Source organism: Chrysemys picta, chromosome 3 (genome assembly GCF_011386835.1).
Source record: "Chrysemys picta bellii isolate R12L10 chromosome 3, ASM1138683v2, whole genome shotgun sequence".
NCBI classification, from domain to species: Eukaryota; Metazoa; Chordata; order Testudines; family Emydidae; genus Chrysemys; species Chrysemys picta.
In genome coordinates, this window is record NC_088793.1 from 104,582,295 (window position 1) to 104,604,171 (window position 21,877).

Genomic DNA, 21,877 nt, shown 5'->3' on the forward strand with positions numbered 1-21,877 from the left:
TTTCTTTAATATTAAATCAAAAATTCAGGAAAGTTATTTTTAAAACTGAGAAAAAAACTACTCTTTTTAAAATGTTTTAACCACAGACATCTCAATTTTTAAATCCAAAGTCTTTTAATCTGGACTAGTACCTTTGATTATTAAAACTGCCTATAAAGAGATTTTAAAATAATTATTACATTTGGAACAAAGTGGTCATTGGCTATGCATAATCAGGTACTTTTTCAGAATGTTTTATTGTATTTGGATTGAAATGAACATAATACAGTAGTACTGGATCCCATAAGAGTCAATTTTGATACACAAGCTATTGAATTTGCCAATATATATCTACTGGGATACAATCGATAATTCTTTCTTAAATATGTAAAATAGGTCTAATTTAGAAACTCAGTGTGCACATGCAAAATGTGAAGGTAAAATCTTTAAGAACAAATCATCTTCAAAAACAAGCAAAGTCCCTTTAATTTTAATTAAGATTTACGTTAAATATATAAATAAATAACTGATGCAACATTCTTAAACGTAGAAAAGGATATGCTGAAACCAGTGTTGCGGCCCCAAATATTGAGAAATCAGAAGTCAGGCCCTCCAAACACATGAGATTTTTACAGTATGTTTCTTACTGTGCACACACAAAATAAGAAAAATTCCCTGTCAAAGAGAGTTTACAATCAAAAAACACAGGAGACACAAAGGGTTTAAGGCTAATAAGAACAGAGGCGTGAAATGATTTGCCCAAGGTCATACTGCAGGTCTGTGGTAGAAGTAGACATAGAACCCAGGTCTCCTGAATCCCAGACCAGAGCCATGAATGCTGGATGATGCTACCTTTCCAATTAGCTAATTATTATGTATGTTATCTGACTAGCCCAAGAACATCCAAGGTTTCATTAAAAGGGTATAGCCAATGGGTAGAAAGAGATGTGGAGCAAAAAAAATTCAAAAGAACTGTAACTGTAGAACCTCAGAATATTATTAAAACTCGGGAATGGAGGTTGTTCATAACTCTGAAATGTTCTTAACTTGGAACAAAACATTATGGTTTTTCTTTCAAAAGTTTACAACTAAACATTGACTTGATACAGCGTTGAAACTTTACTATGCAGAAGAAAATTGCTATTAACCTTATTGTAAATGAAACAAGCACAGAAATACAATTTCCTAATTTTGTCAAATCTATTTTTTAAAACTTTTTTTTATTAGTTTACGTTTAACACAATACTATACTGTATTTGCTTTTTTTTTTGGGTCTCTGCTGCTGCCTGATTCCATACTTCTGGTTCCAAACGAGGTGTGTGGTTCACCGGTCAGTTCACAACTCTGGCATTCGTAACTCTAAGTTATTAAATAACTTATTTAATAAAGTACAGTATGCTCTTCAGTATGTGCATCTCCTGTTGGAATTGTACATATAGAACCGCAGTTCTATGGCACACAGAGTATAATTAGATTAGGTATTGGCTTTATGTAGCAATACTCCATGTATCCCAAAGTGTTTTTGCTTTAATTAATTGGGTATTAAAGTACAATGATTTGTGCAGACAAATGTTGCAGGCTGTTACGTGTTAAGCAATAGTTTATGGGCTGCCTTGGATGGGAAAACCTATTCATGATATTCTAGAAGTATAACTTATATTTGTTTATTTTACACTTGTCTTATCTAAACACTGGCTAATCCCTTTTATTCTTTACATCTTTAAAACATTATTTTGAAAACTGTGGCTTTCCATGGTGCTTTCCCCTGGCTGCTTTTGCTTTCTCTTAAGAGAAAAAGAAAGATGGTAAAATTGTTTAGTCTCATCCAGGCTGCCTCTAGTAAAAGGATTTTTGTGAAGAACCTGGGTGCTGTAGCTAGCCTGAATGGAAGGACTCTGAATTGGAAGTGGTCCTGCCCAACGGAGGAACCTTCTGTGGGATAGGTGAATGTCTATATGAAAGTAAGCACCTTTCATGTTGAGGGTCACGAACCAAGTGCTGTCTTCCAGAGAGGGGATTGCTGATGCCAATGTGACCGTGCAGAATTTTGCGTTTTTGCATGAATACATTCAATTGGCTTAGGTTAAGAAACGGTCTCCACCCATTGGATTTCTTAGGAACCAAGAAATATAGGGAATAAAACCCTTTCCCCTGATATTGAGGAGGCACAAGTTCTATGGCCCCTTTCTGAAGAAGAGAATTTACCTCAATGAAGAATCTCCTCATCAGAGCGGTCCCAGTAAAGGTGCTTGGAATGGGGTTTGTGGTGGGGAGGCAAGATAAACTCCAAGATGGAGCCATTGGGTTGTGGGTGGAGATGGAACTGGTACTTTTGGATTCTTCTTCCTTCACGCCTTTCTTTTTTGGACAAATGGTTTATACAGACCTAATTCTTTAGGATCCGTTCACGAGAACTTGTGCAACTTCGACCAAAATGGGGAGGGATCCTCTCTCTTAGAGGCAGATCTGGACAGAAATCTGTCCTTATGCCTATGTTCATGTCCCCTACTCTCATGAGAGGGTCTCTTAGGCTTAAGAGTTTTTGTCTCTATTCTGGATCTCATCCTTGGAGGGGTGCTGCTCACCATCTGAGGGCCACTGTACAGGGGGAATCTCCCCAGCCTGAACCTGAAGGGGATCTCATGACTACTTTATGAGGTGCTTCCACAGATGAGGTGCTTCCTCATGAGTTCAGAGAAGGTAGGAACAGTACATGCTGCACTTGACAGCAATATGAGCTTTCCCAAAGCAATGAAGACAGTGGTGGTGGTCATCACTGATGGAGAAGTAATGAGGGCAGGAGACAGTTCTTGAACCCCAGAAGAGAAAGTTACTCACATTGCAGTAACTGAGGTTCTTCGAGATGTGTCCCCCTGTGGGTGCTCCACTCCAGGTGATGGTGCGTCCCGGTGCCGTTGATCGGAGATCTTCGGTAGCAGTGCCTGGTCGGGGGACACACACTCAGCTGCTGTCTCGCGGTCCTGTTAGAGTCTGCCTGAGCGCACGCGTCCCGCACCCCCCTCAGTTCCTTCTCTACTGTGGAGAAAAGTCAGAATAGTACTCTAAAGTAGAGGGGAGGAGGACGGGGAGTGGAGCACCCACATGGACACACATCTTGAAGAATCTCAGTTAGTGCAAGGTGAGTAACCTTCTCTTCTTCTTCTTCGAGTGCTGTCGCTGTGGGTGCTCCACTCCAGGTGAATGTGGAGCAGTACCCACTATGGCTGGTGGGACTTTGGAATTGCAGCAGTGAGTACTGCATGGCGTACTGTATGGCCTACTATGGCATCTGCCGTGGTATTCTGAGTGATAGCATAGTGTTTGGTAAATGTGTGTTCAGATGACCACGTGGCCGCCTTACAGATATCAGGAATGAGTACGTTATGGAGGAAGGCAACGGATGTCGACATAGCTCGAGTAGAAGGAGTTCTGATGCCTTCAGGCGATTGAGCATTCTGAATGCGGTAACAGGATCTGATGTAGTCAGAGATCCACTTGGAAAGGCGTTGCTTAGAGATAGCGGCACCCTTCGATCTCTCGGTAGTGGAGACAAATAGTCGCGAGGACTTACGAAATGAATTAGTCCTGTCTAAATAGAAGGCAATTGCTCGTCTGACGTCGAGGGTATGCAGAGTCGCCTCGTGCAGAGTCTCATGAGTTTTGGGATAGAATGTAGGTAAGTATAGTGGTTGGTTAAGGTGGAAGGTGGACACCACCCTAGGGAGAAATTTAAGGTGTGGTCGCTGGGTAACTTTGTCTTTAGAAAAGATTGTGTAGGGAGGGTAGGCCATCAGGGTGCTTATTTCCCCTACTTTACTTGCTGATGTTACAGCAACCAAGAAAGCTATCTTCATGGACACGTGAAGAAGAGATGAGGTAGCAAAGGGCTCGAATGGCGGTTTCATAAGACCGCAAAGAACGAGGTTGAGATTCCATGCAGCTGCCGATGGATAAATCTCAGGGTAGAGATTTGGTAGGCCTGTGAGAAAGCATTTTATAGTGGGGTGGGCAAAGAGTGAATAGCTGTCTAGTGAATCATGGAAGGTGGTGAGGGCCGCGAGGTGTACTCTGATAGAGGTGAGCGAGAGTCCGCCCTGTTTTAGTTTCAAAAGGTAGTCTAGGATGTTAGGGAGGGTCACAGTATGGGGTGTTAAGTGTTTATTTAAGCACCACAGAGAGAAGCGCTTCCACTTCTGCAGGTAAGTTTTACGAGTGGAGTCTTTTCTACTATGCAGGAGGACATATCGGACTTGCTCAGAACAGGCTAGTTCGTGGGTCTGTAACCATGAAGGAACCACTGACATTATTTTGATCTCTTTGGTGGGGGGGGGAGGGAGGGAGGATCATCTTTTCTCTTAATTCCTTTACACTTAACATCAGAAAAGTCTATTCTAGAAAACTTGTAACTATTGAGCTGCAATACACTAATTTATTATGGGTGGCACAGGTAGCAATACCTATAGTTAATGTTGATTAAAAAATTCAGAATCAAGCATTTAATATTTCAGCCCAAATGGCTAAAGTTTGGCAACGTGATAGGCAACCGAAAACATGATCTATAATGGAAAGTGTTGGGCAACCTTAACTATAGGGAGAACTATAGGCTATTCATCAGTTAGAAGTTATCTAATTGTTTCCTGGGTTTACAACAATACCAAGCAGCCCTATTTTTCATAATAAGATAAGGGGGAGAAATCTGCTACAAGTTAGTGAGGCAGAAGGAGAACAGGACTATGCTGATGCCAACAGACTCAAGGTTAGAAATTCTGGTCTCCATTATATCAACAATAATCCAAAATAACTCCACTAGCAGGTATAACTGAGGAAAGAATTGGGACCAAGATACATAGATACACTGCCTGTGAACACTAACCATCACCACATGAATTTGCTGGATTTTTTTTTTAAAAAGGATAAATGTTGTTTTTGGGTAGGTTAAAAAAAGAATCTTGGATAGCTTTTTGGCAGGGTTTGGAAAGGGAAAGATTGATATATATCATCATGTGATGCAACACACACAGCTGGGACCTCTCAGTGTAACATCACTGAAAAATTACCATGTAAGGAAGAAGTCAAAGGGAAACTACAATATTCATCATGGTCCCTGCTGAGAACTAGGTAAGATGTGGTTGATGTAGTTTAAGGAATTGATTGTAGCTGTCAAAGTAAAAATAGAAAATTGGAGACCACCCTGCTGGATGTAGTGATTTGGACTGAAGGTCCCATACAACACTGCCTGTGATAAATAGTGGACTACAAGCATAACACATCAAGAGTCGAAAGGACATGAAAAATTTTTGTCTCACCTCATATTGTAGGATAACACTTTCATCTAGGGAACATCAAGTCAGACTGGGGAAGAAAAATGGTGGCTCTTAAGAAAATAAAATATATTTTATAATTATTTGCTGACAATGAAATGCACTGTTCAAAAAGGATAGAAACACTATGTAAAATGAATGATTCTCGGGGTAGCGACCATCTGTGTTTGTACAACACTTTAGCACAGTGGGTTCTGATCCGTGTTTAGGGACTCTAGATGCTACCACATGGAGGTGGTAGTGATGAAGAATTGTTGACAAGAAAAACATTGTCTACCTGAAGAAAAAGACTAAAAGCAAAAGAAAACAAGAATACATTACTGAGCTGTAGGCATATTACATAGGGAAACAGAATTGTGGATATTTGCCTCATAAAGATACCCTAAAATCATTTTTAAAAGTTGCTGGATATAATAGGAACAGAATTTAACTTGGAAAACATACAAAATAAACTTTTAAAAAATCCTATATATTATTAACCCTCTAAGAAAAACACTTTTCATCATCATCTTGTGCCTAAATCATCTGTGAGCTTGTAAACTCGATAATATAGTAGTACACATTCTGGTGCACTGGACACAAACTAAAAATATTACATATTACTAAACTGTGAGTCAGTTGGCATGACTCCACAGATATATGAGCAAATGTACTCTAATGACATTTGATGCACAGTCATGGACCCTTGAAATTTAATCAGATCCATTATTCCTTTTAAGTGTACATAATTTAATTTATTAGGATGCAAAAATTGTGGTACCTGAAAGGATACAGGAAACTACCAATCTCAGTCCTGTCTCTTTTCAGGAACACTCCCAATCTGTGTGAACCTAGGAATTTAGCATGCCAAGTATCATTAACAGACCAGATCTTTCTATGCCACGTGGGTAAAGCAGATTTGTGCTAATACACCAGCAGTCTCACCATAAAGCTGATATTTCCAGCCCTGGGAGCATCATCTCTGTAGAAGGAAGATATTCTTGTGACACGGAATCAACACAGAGAATCCAATGCCATCGCTCTTCTTAATACTAGCATTGGGGGCACGATTGGAGAAAGAATAGCTTGTGTAGCCCCTGGGCTATTCTAACATGTTGTATGGGGTGTGGCTCTGCCTATAGTGGTCCTAAGATTTGCATCTCTCCCCACAATTTTGTTCTGCGTTTCCCAGCCACAGTCAAGGAGGTAGCCCAATACATTTCCCCAATTTCCAAGCATTAAGAAATTAAGAAGCTTGCCAAATTTTCAGCATGCCACACTGCTACGAACATGTAGATCCAAAAAAACGGATGAATTGATTTCTATAATCAATCAATCATGCATGCATGCATGGTGTTGCAAGTGTCTTTTTGGGAAGGATGCAATAGCAACGAGGAATTTCTGTTGGTTGAAGTTAAGGTTGACTGAAATTTGGCTTTGAATATAGAAGATTTTACTCCAAGCTCAACCAAAATCCTGATACACAAGTTTGGGCCACATATTTTTCAAAGCAAATAGAAGCACCACATAGTACCAGCAATGCATATTGGTTTCTCCCTTCCTCCTTATGGCCACTTCTGAGTGTCCTACCACAAGCTAGAAGTGAAAAATGCTTCTCTTATGATGAAGCTCCACTCCCTTCCATACCCTCCTCCAGCGAACAGGCTTTTATATCCCCTTTCTTATAGCCAGTACAGCTCAGACCGTGCCCAGCTCACTGCCATTTCCCCTCCCAATGCAGCACTCCACTCAGGACAAACCATCCCCTTATAGCTCTCTCTCTCTCTCTCTCTCTCAATGAAATTAAACCAGGCATAAATTAAGTCCAGTACTTTAATTTGCTAAATCAACAACATAAGCAAAAGAACATTCTGAGCAAGGTCTTTAACCTTTTCAGAGTGAACTAGTTCTATTCATTTTTGAGATTCAAAAATGCATTATTTAATAAAGAGAAACTAATTATTTTTCAGACTAGATTTAACTCCCTATATATCTTTAATTATGGGCAGGGCGAACAGAAATTCCCATACACCTGTGTAATCACGATTAGGTGGCTTTGTCTGTAGTGCCTTTTTAAAAATGTGATAACAGCAAGTAATTAACAAAATAAAATACCTAAGGTAATAGCTAACTAATCCTTATTCTGGTTTATTAGGTTTAGATTGACTAAGTTTGGTATTGGTTTTTACTGTTGCAATAAATGTAACAGAATGAGTTTTGCACAAGCAGGTCACTAGTTAGGAAAAATTTTTTGGGGGGGCAGAGAGGGGTACAGGTAACATTGTTATTTGTTGATAAGATTATTGGCCCTAAAATGGTGCACTCTACTTTCTCTCTGTCCAGTGCCCAGTTACAATACTTTGTTCTGTTCCCAAGTTAGTGAGACAGTGAAGTTCTTAAACGTGAAACTATATTATATGTATCTTGACAGTGCAGTCCATCTTTTCCTATATGTACCAGAAATTCACAGTGACACGGAAGAAATTAAAAGGATGGTCTTAAAACAGGTCTAATTTTAACTCTACCAATCTATTTTATTTGGATTCACTGTGTGTGTATACATTCTTTCACTCTTATAAGTTCTTCAGGTATTGGAACTTAAGGATCTTACTTCCAGAGAGCAATGCAATACTACACTGGCTCACAAGAACAGAACACGCCTAGTGGAGGATAGCATGAGGAGGATAACTATTTGGAAAGAAACCTAGTACACTAGATTAGATGCATGTGAATCAGCCCACCTAAGAAATTGATTTCAATAGTGTTCAAATCTTCTTTTTGGGGAACCAGGTGATTTTTCAGTATGGAGGACAGTTAAATTATATTTCAATGATGATTCAAAGCGTGTTTGTGAGTGGCTCAATGGTTCCATGCTAGAACAATAACTTAACATATGAACAGCCACTTTGGGTCAGCTCAATGGTCCATCTAGCTCAATATCCTGTAACCAACAGTGGCTAGTACAAAAGCTTCAGGGGGCGTTTACAGAACAGGGCAATTTGGAGACCGCCACCCAGTCTTCCCCTCCCAGCTTCTAGCAGTCAGAGGTTTAGGGTCAACCAAGCATGGGGTGACATCCCTGACCATGTTGGCTAATAGCCATTGATGGACCTGTCATCCATGAATTTATCTAATTATTTTTTGAACCCAGTTATACTTTTGGTCATCATAACATCCCATGGCAATGCATTCCACAGGTTGACTGTGCATTGTGTGAAAAAGTACTTCCTCTTGTTTGTATTAAGTGGGCTACCTACTAACTTCATTGGATGACCTCTGTTTTTTGTACTGTGGGAAAGGGTAAATAACACTTCTCTAGTCATTTTTTCCACATCATTCATTATTTTATAGACCTTTATCATATCCCCGCTTAGTCATCTTTCTAAGCTGAACAGTCCTAATCATTTTAGTCACTCCTCATACAGAAGCTATCCCATGATCAAGGGTATCTTTGTTGCCCTTCCCTGAACCTTTTCCAGTTCCACAATATCCTTTTGGAGATATAGCGACACTATTCAAGGTGTGGGTGCACCATGGATTTATATAGTGTCATTATGATATTTTTTGGTCTTATTTTCTATCCCTTTTCTAATGGTTCCTAACATTCTGTTAACTTTTTTGACTGCTGCCGCACATTGAGCAGATGTTTTCAGAGAACTAACTTAATTACTCCAAGATCTCTCTCTTGAGTAGTAACAGCTAATTTAGAGCCCATCATTTTGCATGTACAGGTCCCTCTTATTCCATGACTGCTTAGTTTCCTTAACAGTCTTTGGTGAGGGACCTTGTCAATGGCTTTCTGAAAGTCCAAGTACATTATATTGATTGGCTCACCCTTGTCCACATGCTTGTTTAAACAAAAGCCATGTGGACTCTTCCCGAACAAATCATGTCCATCTGTGTGTCTGATAATTCTGTTCTTTTCTATACTTTCTACCAATTTGCCCAGGACTGAAGTTAGGCTCACTGGCCTGTAATTGCCAGGATCACTTCTGAAGCTTTTTTTAAAAATAGGTGTTACGTTAGCTACCTTCCAGTCATCTGGTTTAGAGACTTGTTTCACCTATAGGTTACATACTATAGTTAGCAGTTCTGTAATTTCATATCTGAGTTCCTTCAGAACTCTTGGGTGAATACTTGCTGGTCCTGGTGACTTATTACTCTTTAATTTATCAATTTGTTCTAAACCCTCTTCTATTGACACATTAGTGTGGGACAGTACTTCAGGTTTGTGGCACAAAAAGAGCTCTGATGCAGGTATCTCCCGAACATCACTGCAGTGAAGACCTATGCAAAGAATTCCTTTAGCTTCTTTGCAATGTCCTTGTCTTAGTGCTCCAGTGGCCCCACAGTCTGTTTGACGGGCTTAGTGCTTCTGATTTTTTACTGTTAGTTTTTGCATCTTTAGTAAACTGTTTCTCAAACTCTTTCGTAGCCTGCCTTATTATACTTTCACACTTAATCTGCCAGAGTTTTTGCTCCTTCCTATTATCCTTAGTAGGTTCTGACTTCTAAATTTTGAAGGATGTCTTTTTGCTTCTAACAGCCTTTGTTTCTCTGCTGTTTAACCATGGTGGCAGTCATTTGGCCCTTTTATTATCTTTTCTGATTTGGGGTACACATTTAGTCTAAGCCTCTATTATGGCGTTTTTAAATAATCCCCATGCTGCTTGCAAGCATTTAACCCTTGTGACAGCTCCTTACACTTGCCATCTAACAAGTGTCCTCATTTTTGTGTAGTTTCCCTTTTTAAAAGGAAATGACTCAGACTTTAAGGTCAGAAGGGACCATTATGATCATCTGGTCTGACCCCCTGCATGCTGCAGGCCACAAAACCCTTCCCTGGACTCTGCCGTTGAAGTCCCCAATCCTGTGTTTTAGTGACTTCAATCGGCAGAGACCCTCCTGCTAGTGATCCCTGCCCCATGCTGCGGAGGAAGGTGAAAAACCTCCAGAGGCTCAGCCAATTTACCCTGGAGGAAAATTCCTTCCCGACCCCAAATATGGCGATCAGTAAGACCCCGAGCATGTAGGCAAGAGTCTCTAGTCTGACCCCTGTTGGCCATTATACTATTTATGTACCATTGCTTGGTTTTCCTTGGCTACTATGTTTTACCATTAAACCATTCCCTCCATAAACTTATCTAACTTAATCTTAAAACTAGACAGGTCCGTCGCCCCCACCGTTTCCCTTGGAAGGCCGTTCCAATATTTCACCCCTCTGACGGTCAGAAACCTTCGTCTAATTTCAAGCCTGAACTTCCCCACGGCCAGTTTATATCCATTCGTTCTCATGTCCACATTAGTACTAAGCTGGAATAGTTCCTCTCCCTCCCTTGTATTTATCCCTCTGATATATTTAAAGATAGCAATCATATCCCCCCTCAGCCTTCGCTTTGTCAGACTAAATGTTACTGTGGTGGGCTTGTTTGATAGTATCCCTCCTATAAGGGTATTAAATTATATTATGAGCACTATAACTGAGAGGTTCAGCTATAGTTCCCCTTGGACCAGATCCTGGGCTTCACTTAGGATTGAATCAAGAATTGCCTCTTCCCTTGCTAATGACAGTTCTAGGAAACATCCCAAAGACCCTACATACTAGTCAAAGCACACTCACATGTTGCATATTAATTGGTTTGTGTAGAGCCTGCTGGTGTGCTTTAGTGTGGTGCTGTTTGAAACTTGTTAAAGTGCACCAAGGAACCTTTAGTGCACACCAGCAGGATCTAAAGGTGCCCTATTGCACTCTAACCTAGTACTGTTTCAAACAGCACTATGTTACAGTGTACCAGCAGAGTCTACATGGGCCAATCAATGCACACGTGAGTGTGCTTTGGAAATCACACCCCTGTAGAGTACATAGTCCACTGTGTAACCAAGCCCTCATATACTTCACAAATACAATAGTGTATGATACTACTGAACTGGTTATTTTTGTTGTAAAAATGTTTTCACTGAAAAGATAATGTTTTTACTGTAACACAGTTTAGCTGCAATGTAAATGGAAAAACATTCACAAGTCATGCCAATGTACTGATGCAAGTTAGTGCTCAGAATTGCACCAGTGAAATGTATTTGTTCCACAATGAAGCAAAACTATCAGACAGCAAAACAATAAAAGAAATCACTGAAGAAGATAGTTAAAAATAGTTAACATTCTTCAATATTCATAATGTAGAATTTAATGTTTACCAATGTTTTGTGCCCCTGTACCAATATCCTGTTTCGCTCAACTTTTTAAACCAGAAGAATAAGTGAAGGTTAAAGCAAGGAAAACAGGCTTTGAACCAGGCCCTTAAACATTAAAGAACAGTTTTAGTATGTATCTACTAATTGTCAAAATGAATAGAATTCTTCCTGGCAGAAAGGCAGATTGAAAAACTATTTGAGGCCAAAGGACAGACTGATATGAAAAAGGCTACTTAAGTGTTTTTCCAAAAATATTTCCCTAAACATTCAATAATACAGGATTTAAAATACCTTTTCTTTTTTATGTAACTAAAATGCTGGTCAAATAAATAACAGCTTTAATGTAATATTAATATTTAATATGTAATGTTAATATTTGTCTGTAAAAGCACATTATAGATTAAAAGTAATAGGTATTTATTATTTTTATTAAACACTTAAAATGACTAAAGAATATTGCACATCATAATTTGTTAACTAACACATTCTGAATATAATAAAGTGAAAAATCCCAAACCCTTTTCCGCTCTCTTAGCTGTTTCTATTGCAATCATTTCCCTCTCTACATAAAACAACTGCAAGAGGTTTTAAATCTACTCTGGTTAAAAAGGGAGCCCATCAGCTAGCTGATTTTTTTTTTTTAAACAATGCTGTGCTTTGTAATGGAACATGACTCAGAAACTTACTGTCTCCTAGCAGCTGATCCAGGTTGGCGTCTTCCATCCCACTGTCCCTTCTAAACAAAATGTTAGAAAATGTTTGTGTTTATATTCCTCTTCTCCTTTTCTCTCTCTCTCTCTCACCCTTCTCTCTAAGCCAGGCTACCCCAAATAACAAGTGAAGACTGATTAATCACCCTAAGTATTGTCTCCTACACAGCTTGAAGGTCAGTCAGGGTAAAAGCAAAGGGTGACAAGACATACAACTCTACACCCCACTGTTTTCAAATAGCCACCTTGTTCACTGAACCAAGCTCAAACCAAGAAAAAGCTCTTTTCAAAATATGCAGTCAGGCTCAAATTGAGGGGGGAGGGGGGAGTGGTTGAGAAACAGTTGCTAAACCATCAACTCAGCATCAGGAGCAGTGAAAGAAACCTCATGTGGGGCCCCAACACCAAGCTTGATGGTGTAATAAAAAAAGTACACATTTTAGTGCAGGTTTTTAAGCAATTCTCTATATTCCCATAAGAGTTGGCCAATATGTGATCTGCTTAATCTTTGTGCTTGTTAAAAGCTTCCACAACAATTCACTGGTTTTCTAGTTTGGCTGGTCAAGGAGAGGATGACTGACCACATCTTTTTGTTTGCTACTGACATGGATGCTCTGAGCACGTTGCAGGGTCTGAGGCCAGCAATATAATAAAGTGCAGCAGCAATCCCATTCATAAAACCGATCTGCCTCCAAAGTAGTTTCCTACGAGATTACATTTCAAATATGAGATTTCTAAGTTTATGCAGCAAAATGATATTAAAACTGCATTGAAGCTTTCATTTGTTTTTTAAATATTAAGCTGTGGGTGATCCTAAATCAGTATCTGAATATGGGTGGGATTTTCAAAAGCACTCAGCAAATGCCTAACTCTGGTCCCCCGGAAGCCAATAGTATTCACTGATTTCAGTGAGAACAAATGTTAAGCCAACTCTGAGCACTTTTGAAAATCTTAACCTATGCCCTGGCCAACACTACAAACTTATGTCGGTAGAAATATGTCACTCAGGGCTGTCATACCAACTGAATTCCCAGTTTACACAGTGCTATGTCAACGGGAGGGCTACACCTCTTGGGGATGTGGAGTACCCATGCCAACAGGAGAAGCTCTTCCATCGGCATAGGTAACATCTTCACTAAGTGCTAAGGCAGCCAGCCGCGCTGCTACAGTGTGGTAAGTGTAGACAAGCCCTGCATGTGCAGCCTTAAAAATGTACAGTTCCCCTCCTTGGAGCTGAATTCTTCTGTACCACTCTGGGACAACTGGGATTAACCCAGGAGATTCTGGCTGTGTACTAAGTGACCAAGTTTAGAAACCACATTTAAATACATGCTTTAAAATCTCTTGTGGTCCAATGGGCTTCCATCCTGGCTACCATGGATTTAGTCAAACCATTAGAGTGTAAGGCCTGCAGGGCAAGACCTGTATTTGTGTTTTGTACAGTGCTGTAAAGATTGTCTGTGATTAATTAAAAATAGTTACATTAATATCGCATTCCAATCTACCCTCAAGACCCACTATTCAGTGACGCTTTTAGAAGACACTGTAAGACAACTTTTTATTAATTATTAGATAGATGATGAGAGAGACACAGACAGACACAGAGACAGCTATAGATATAAGCACAACTACAATTGATTGTATCCCTCCACGCCCCCACTAATAAATAGTCTGTATCTGAGACAGTGCCAAGATTTGCCTTCCATTAGACAAAGTAGTTTACTGACTGATCTATTAGCTTATTTTCTGTCCCATCAGCATGAAGTCCTGTTTGTTGCATACTTTTGTGGGTGTTACACATTCAGAACTTCCTTTTTCCTCTTACACTTGCTTTGCTTGCACAGCAGCTCAGTGCAATGACCATCTGGAGCTGAACATCAGGAATTGTAATCTGGGCTCTGACTTAAGTGCTGTAAATATGGGCATGCTGCCAGGAAGAGACACTCTCTCCTTGGTGAGATAGGCAAAGTAGTGGGGGAGAAAACAAAACAAAACCAAAAAACAAATTCCATGTCACATCACCACCATTTTTAAGGTTAAGTCTAGCATGTGTCGACATGCTTGAAGAGCCAGAAAGAACAATCTGCCACTAAAGGTCCATGGAAATCCAAGTTTCTGAAGTAGTAGCAGCATCTTCAAAATGAGTTCCTCTTCAAATCTGCTCCCCTAATATGTCCAATGATATCATAATTGTATCTGACTATGAAGCAGGAATTTTTCCAGAATAGCAAACGATTTAATTTATATAGTGCCTCTCTAAGAAGGAGATGAACTAAATGCAAGATGTTAGTGATAAACTAACTATTTTGCTATCTATATTTTCTAAATATTATTTGTAGGCATTGGAGCAAGAAACTTTAAGAACACTGAAACAGGCTTTATAGTAAGAGCCCTAGAAGACACAGATGGTGAGAGCTACCAACTCTTCAAGAACTTCTGGGACTCATAATGAAAAGTCTAGTTTAGTATTCTTAAAATTTCTTCCTCTGCTTCCTACAGATAATGAACTTATCAATAACACTGCACTCCCCCCCCCCATCTTGTCAAGGAGGCGGTGCATGCTTATTATTTATTATTACTGTCATCATAGAAAAGAGTGGAATCTATTTTGTAAGAGACCATAACAACAAATATGTATGAAGACATTCCACTCCCCCGCGCCCCCCCCCCCCCCATGTCTGGTGGCAGGAAAATAGCAGACCAAAATACCAAGATGTCTTCATTTCTCAGCACTCAGGTAACATCAGCCTGTTGTCAGCTGTAGATGATAAAGGACTGGCACAGCAATGAGAAAAAATAAAGTGAAGAACAGATGTGGATATCTGCAAGTGCTCCCGTCTTCTGACAGAGACCCAGCATTAGAGAAAAGCGCAGTCTGAATACACATGGGCAGTATCCAGTGAGACTATAACTGACCTGCAGAGTCTTCTTGTGACTGTTGAATTATAAATAATTTTTCTTCAAAACTAAATATTCTATAATCATAGCACAGATTGTAGGACAATCATAACAGCCTTTTATAATTGCTACATTTTAATAAATCTCAGTACAGTAAAGATGCCTGTCTCAAAAAAGAGGAACAGAGGGTCCTGTGGCACCTTTAAGACTAACAGAAGTATTGGGAGCATAAGCTTTCGTGGGTAAGAACCTCACTTCTTCAGATGCAAGAAGTGAGGTTCTTACCCACGAAAGCTTATGCTCCCAATACTTCTGTTAGTCTTAAAGGTGTCACAGGACCCTCTGTTGCTTTTTACAGATTCAGACTAACACGGCTACCCCTCTGATACTCAAAAAAGAGGGTTACTCTTGCATTTAGTCATGTTGGACTGAATTCATCTGCAGTTAACTCCACTGCATTTCACCAGGGATGAAACATACCTGTGGAGTTATAAAAAGCTGTACACAGATTACAGGGTTTTATGACTTGTCCTCAATCTCCCAGCCATAATTTGCTTTTGTTTCTTAAACCTATGCTGCTTTATTCTGGTTTTACCTTTTACCTTAATACAAAACCCAAAAACCCCACAAATGCAGGAAACAAGCCCATTTAATTAATTTGTTCTTTCTCCCCTAAATGCCCAAAATATTAAATTATTTCCAGTTATCTGAGAACATCAATGCATTGTCACCATCTCTAGACACACCAAATTAGCATACACAAGGAGCAAACTGGCTTCAATTATTTTTTTTGAAAGTCAAAGTAGAGTCCAACACCATTCATAAAAATATTTACCTGCCCCTCTCTCTTTATAGACTTTTTTTTTTAAATCACAGTTCAAATTCTGCCCTCACATATGTACTTGCTTAAGTGTTTGCAGGATTGGAGATTAAAGAATTGGCCTCCATATCTTTCTCTCCTCACTTCATATGCTAAAAGGTGTGAGAACTTGCTACTGACTTCCATGCTGAAATTCTCTGAAAGCAGTTTACAGGTTAACACATTAAGTATAGTTAATTCATTGACTGTACACAGAAATGGAACATCCACCTCAATGCAGTAGCTGTCCATACAAGCATTGCACATTACAACCTATTTTATTGGAAGAAAGACTAATTGCGGCCAAGACCCCACATTTATCTTGGTTTTTTTTTTTTTTTTAAACTTCCACCATAGTCAGCGATGCATCTCCATAGCCCTGCATCTCCATAGCCCTGCACTGTGGTGTCAACACTTGGAAAAGACCCAAATTGTAGTGTGGCATTTTAACCCATGATGACCATCTGGTTCAAGAAGCTTATATAGATTCTGATGCTTCGCACCCCCCTCTTTCCTACCCCAAAGATTTAGATATGTTAAAAATAGTTGTGGATGGTTTCAAATGCTTTTTCAACTACTTTTGTTTAAAAATATTAGGTCGTTCTTATGTTTTTATGAGTTCACTTCATACAAGTGTGCACATTTCCTTTTGTAATTCTTTTACTGTCTGCAGAAATATTGTAAATCTTTTACTGTCTAAAAAAATGCAGCAATTTCAATTCACTTCAGATATATTTCCAGTACTTTTTCATTCTCTTATTATATACAGGTTAAAAAACAGTTACGGCATCCTGTTCCTGAAAGTACCCTGAACAGTGATAAAGTTACATTGATTGTTCTATTCAGGTTCTTATACCAAACCTTTTGCCATGGTTTCTGAATGCATAGAAGCAAGACAGATATAGGTTGGGGGAAAGGAAGTGTTATCAACCCCATTTTGCAGATGAGGAACTGACACACAGAGAGTAAATGATTTGCCCATGGTCTCATGATTTTCTACATGGGCTTTTCTCATTCTAGTAAAATCTTGTCTACTTCCACATACCCCTTGAACACTACTCCATTTGTCGCTTGAATACACTTCACTTCATAACCTCTTCGCTTTGAATGGTCATGGTGCAAATATTAAAGGTAGCAGACTTCTGTTTTATAGAAACCCCTCTCTGAACCATACGTTACATATCCATGTCCCAGGCCATTATTCAAAATGTATACACAGATACCTCACAACTTGGCAAGGGAAAACATATCTGGTAAATATTTACAAGCTTCCTTGCAGCATGCAAAAATAGAGATTACTCCAAATCTGTTTTTTCTTGCATCATTTTACACAGCCTTCGTTTTCACAACCTCTCTGTTTGTTTCCCAATAAAGAATTTTGATCACCATAGATAAATTGTCAAACATACCGGCGTCCGGGTTTCTATCATTCCCTAAGAGCAAGTGATACATGATTTCTTTTGCACTCAGATCTCTCTTGCTGTTATTGACTATAACAAAACCCTTCAGATTGTCGTATACTCATTACAGCCCATCAAAACCATCACCAAAATCCTCTTGTGCTTACATATTTCCTTTTGTACAAACTGGCTCCCAAAACACACTGACCTTCCACATAATTTGGATTAATTTTATTGCCATGTGTTTTAATTGGAAATCACTTTTTTAAAAAAAAATCTCATTGGCAAATTGTCACAGCTTAAACATGCACTCAGTTTTCTCTGATCATCTATCTGTTTTCCTGCAATTCCATGAAGCCCTTATGCCCAAAAGCACTGTTTCTGATTTCATGTCTTTTCATGATATTATGTTAACGTATGCTTCCATTTCCACTTTGGAATTTTGCAGCTAAATGATAATACAGCATTATCTGTGACATCAATATTGCAAGGGATTTCATCTGAAGAAGCGTTCGGTGGTGGTGCAGTGGATGAATGCAATAGCTTTTCACATCTGAAAATCTGGATTAAGTAAAAAATGAAAATGAGGTTGCTGGTCTTGGCCTACTTCCTAGGGGATGTTTGTTCACTTAATGATTCCGCCCCCCGCACACACAAAATCTGGTATGATTTGCAGTCTATGATCATGGCTAGATTAGCAGGGTGCTGTAGCTGTGGGGAAAGAAACAAACTACCTAGAGCAGGGATCGGCAACGTTTGGCATGCGGCTCGCCAGGGTAAGCACCCTGGCGGGCCGGGCCAGTTTATTTACTTGCTGACGTGGCAGGTTTGGCCGATCGCAGCCCCCAATGGCCGCAGTTCGCCGTCCTGGGCCAATGGGGATGGCGCGAAGCAGCGCGGGTGAGGGATGTGCTGGCTTCCCGCCGCCCCAATTGGCCCGGGACGGCGAACCGTGGTGAGTGGGGGCCGCGATCGGCCAAACCTGCCGCGTCAGCAGGTAAATAAACTGGCCCGGCCCGCCAGGGTGCTTACCCTGGTGAGCCGCATGCCAAACGTTGCCGACCACTGACCTAGAGCATGGCCTCTAACTGGTGCTATCCCTCCCTTATTTTCAGGAGCATTACATTTCCTTTCTAATGAGCCTCATTTTTTAAAAAATAATCATTCCAAGGAATATATCAGAATCATTAATCTGTAGCATTAAAGTTCAGTTCTTACTTTAGCAAGAACCATCTACCTTTAAAATACTTTCAGAGCAAGCCCAGCATGGTGGGCAAGCTTTACTAATGCTACATCAGTATTTAAAATGGTTTCATGCCAGCAGCAACCATAAAGTTACACGTGCCAGACAACTAGTATCAATTCAGTATTATCAGTCCAGTTAGGTTATGTTACTGCCAAGCACATTAAATACAAATTATGGTGGAAAAATATTCTGAAAATGCACTTTTTTTTTATAAAAAGACATTATTAATCGTGTTTATCATGGTAGTGTGTAATGACCAACGAAGAGTGGGGCCTCATGGTGCTTGGCACTGCACAAAGTAGTGGGCAGTTCCTGCCCCAAAGAGCTTACAATCTAAATAGACAAGGCAGACACTAAGTATGGGAGGGAAAGAACAGAGTGAAAAATGTGACACAAGCAAATGTTATTATGCTAGTGCCACACTATTTTTGGAGAGTGGGGGAAAAAGAGGGTTAGTTAGGAAGGAATAAGCTAAATGGAAAGAAAAGTGAAGTTTCTATACTAATACGCACATAGGCCTCAATATTTTTTTAAAGTGAAATAACTGAGAAGAATTACCAGTAAACCCCACTAATTAGCCAGGAATAAGCCTCCACAATGATGTTTTATACATTCTTTCATCAGTATTATTGCTAGAGGGCAATAGAGGAGAAGAAAACATTTTGATGTCGATGATGTCACAGTTCTACATCCAAACCCCAAATCTATCAGATATGTTAGCAACCCAAAGCCCAGTCTGTATTGTAATAAAATCTTTTACAATAACCTAGCAGGTCTCATCATGCTCTGCTTTTCTTTGCATCTACCAGTCTTTCCAAATTTGCTTTAATTTAGGTCTGATCTTTTCAGAATAAATTACTGTGTTGTTCTGAACAAGAAGATACCTACAATATGTTCCTAGGGTATGGCCACTTAATTGCAAAAAGTAGACTAGGCAAATAAAGGTTTTATGACAAAAGTACAACTTCAGTATTAAATAAGTTATTGAAAAAGTTATGCACATTAATTATATTATATAATATGATAAACTGCTAAAGTTGTTTAATATACCATTCAGGTTTTTTTAAATGAAGTTTTCCATTCAAATTACAAGACAAAACATCACTCCTTGCGGTCTCATATCACTGATAGCACAAAACCTGTGATTTGGTTATGTATTTTAGAAAAATCAAATCAACGGATGACCGGTGTAATTTGAAATCATTCTCCTACAAACTGATGCATTACATTAGACTCAGTAAACTTGATTAGGAAAGAAATGCAAGGAAAAGAGGCTAGCTGTCCATTTTCTTAATGTGGATAACAATATTTCCATTTCCAAACTTTAAAATTAGAAAAACATTTAAAGGAAATATCTCAAGGAACATGAAAAATGAGGCACTTACCTATTTTCTCCATTACAATGTATTTATGTGCATTTCAGAGGGTCTATCATAAATCCATAGCAAGATCCGTATCATAACACCTGCACGACTTTAACATTCCTCAGTTTTCATCTTATACTAAAAAAATATAAACCAGATTGGCAATCAAGCAACCCAAAAAGGAATGAAGAGGCTTTGTCAAATGTAAAGTTGAATGTGCAACTTCAGAAATGGCAAAAATATGTCCTAACACAATACAGTTTTGAGGTCAAATCTGACTCGCTCTTACAATTTCAGGCCCAACTTCCGATCAAAATGGAGTTTGTCACATCCACAGCATAGGAGATTATTAATGAGGATAGGGAGGGGGAGAAGTCTGCTGAATACTTCCCTGTGCACTACGTCAGTAGGTTGAGCTGCTTAATAGAAGCTAAGCCCAAAGCAACTGGTTACTGGTACTGGCAGCTGTCTACCACACTGCCCTACTTCCCATTTCAAAACACACCCTTTATAATAGATGCTTTGGTCTAATCGCTCAAACTTGTCTCAAAACAACAAGAAGAAAAGGAGCACAACACAGCCTCCAATTTTGCCTGAACAAATCCCTCACTAAAACAAAAAGTAAAACACCTCTTCTTTCAACTACATAATGAAAAGATTAATTTGTTGAAATACTGAAAATGTTGCGTTTTAAAGCAAAGAACATTACTTAATTTAGCACGGCACATTAGCTTCAACGATGGACCTCGACATTTGCTTTTTACAGCGGAATACAACATTTTATGGATATCTGATATGTTACTACTATGGACTGTACAATTTTGGGTGGGTATTTCTTCAATTCTCGATTGATCAGTATTGAACACTGTGTTCTTCAGTGAGTGCAGTGCTGTCACTGGAGTCACTGCTGTGTCCAATATTATGCATACGAATGTGCTAGTAATTTAGAGCAACAGCTAATATTAACTTTAAGAAAGAGTACATACAGGAAATATGGACTTTAAGTAATATCAAAAAAAGCCATCCTAGAAAGTTAACCACTGTATTTTGTCTAAATAATAATATTCTTAAAAAAAAAAAAAGTAAAAGTTTCATGACACTCAAGAAAAAATGACCACACAATTCTTTTAAAGTTTCCATTATCAATTTATAAGGGATCCGTAACTTACAAATGCAATTCTGTTAAATTGACATGATTGTGCCATGACATTTAGGTCTCAACTTTCCAATAGCAGAGCTTTATAAGTGTTGCACTTCATAAATGTCCTCTTGAGTTGCAACAACTATTTTATTTATAACCATTCCAAGTGGCACGAGGACACTTCCTGCAATACATTACAACCACTGATTAGTACTTTGCTCTACAATTAGTTCTATTGAGCTCAATGGGGCTACTTTCAGAGTAAAGTACAAACTCAGTTTGAGTAACGGTGGCAGAATGAAGAGCTTGGTGATCATTATAATGCAGAATTTTTATTTTAAATGGCAATGTAAAGCATCATTTCAGTATTCAAGCCTGCTTACTATACAAGCGTCAGTCCAGTCTGTGTCCCATGAGACAGAAAAACTAGTGGTTGCACATTTTTACTCATTAATATTGCAATATAAGGTCATCAAGAGTCTGAAACATAGGAATTTATTCGCTCACTGACATGTAGGGAAAATAAACTTGCTAACTCACCATCTAACGCACCGCCTACTTAGCATGCAAGTACAGAGTAAAAAGGAAACATGAAATAAATATAAATACAATCAGATTAATTGTAAGAAGTCATGTCATATAAATACTTTTTTAAAGTATCTGTATACATGTTTTGTTAATATTTTACCAAATAATTCCAATCACCCCACATGCATAGCATCCGCACAGTAGGCATATGCAGCCTCCCACTGCTCTAAGACCACTAGACATAAGGTACGTTGCCAAAA

At 39.1% G+C, this 21,877-nt stretch overlaps 1 protein-coding gene across 17 annotated transcripts in view; it reads right to left on the bottom strand.

The window, feature by feature from the left end:
• Window positions 1-21,877, bottom strand: part of MAP7 (microtubule associated protein 7) — a 178,417-nt gene that overhangs the window by 104,882 nt on the left and 51,658 nt on the right. For 2 of the 17 annotated variants that reach the window (XM_065588750.1, XM_065588745.1), the window contains exon 1: window positions 19,970-20,081. The exons of 11 other annotated variants lie outside the window; for them this stretch is intronic. In XM_065588750.1, the coding sequence (XP_065444822.1) occupies window positions 19,970-19,982 (13 nt within the window). In that variant the 5' untranslated portion in view covers window positions 19,983-20,081. Of the gene's footprint in view, window positions 1-12,157; window positions 12,305-19,969; window positions 20,082-21,877 lie in introns of those variants that run through there. 4 more of the 17 variants (XM_065588749.1, XM_065588744.1, XM_065588741.1 and 1 more) reach the window with 3 other exon arrangements.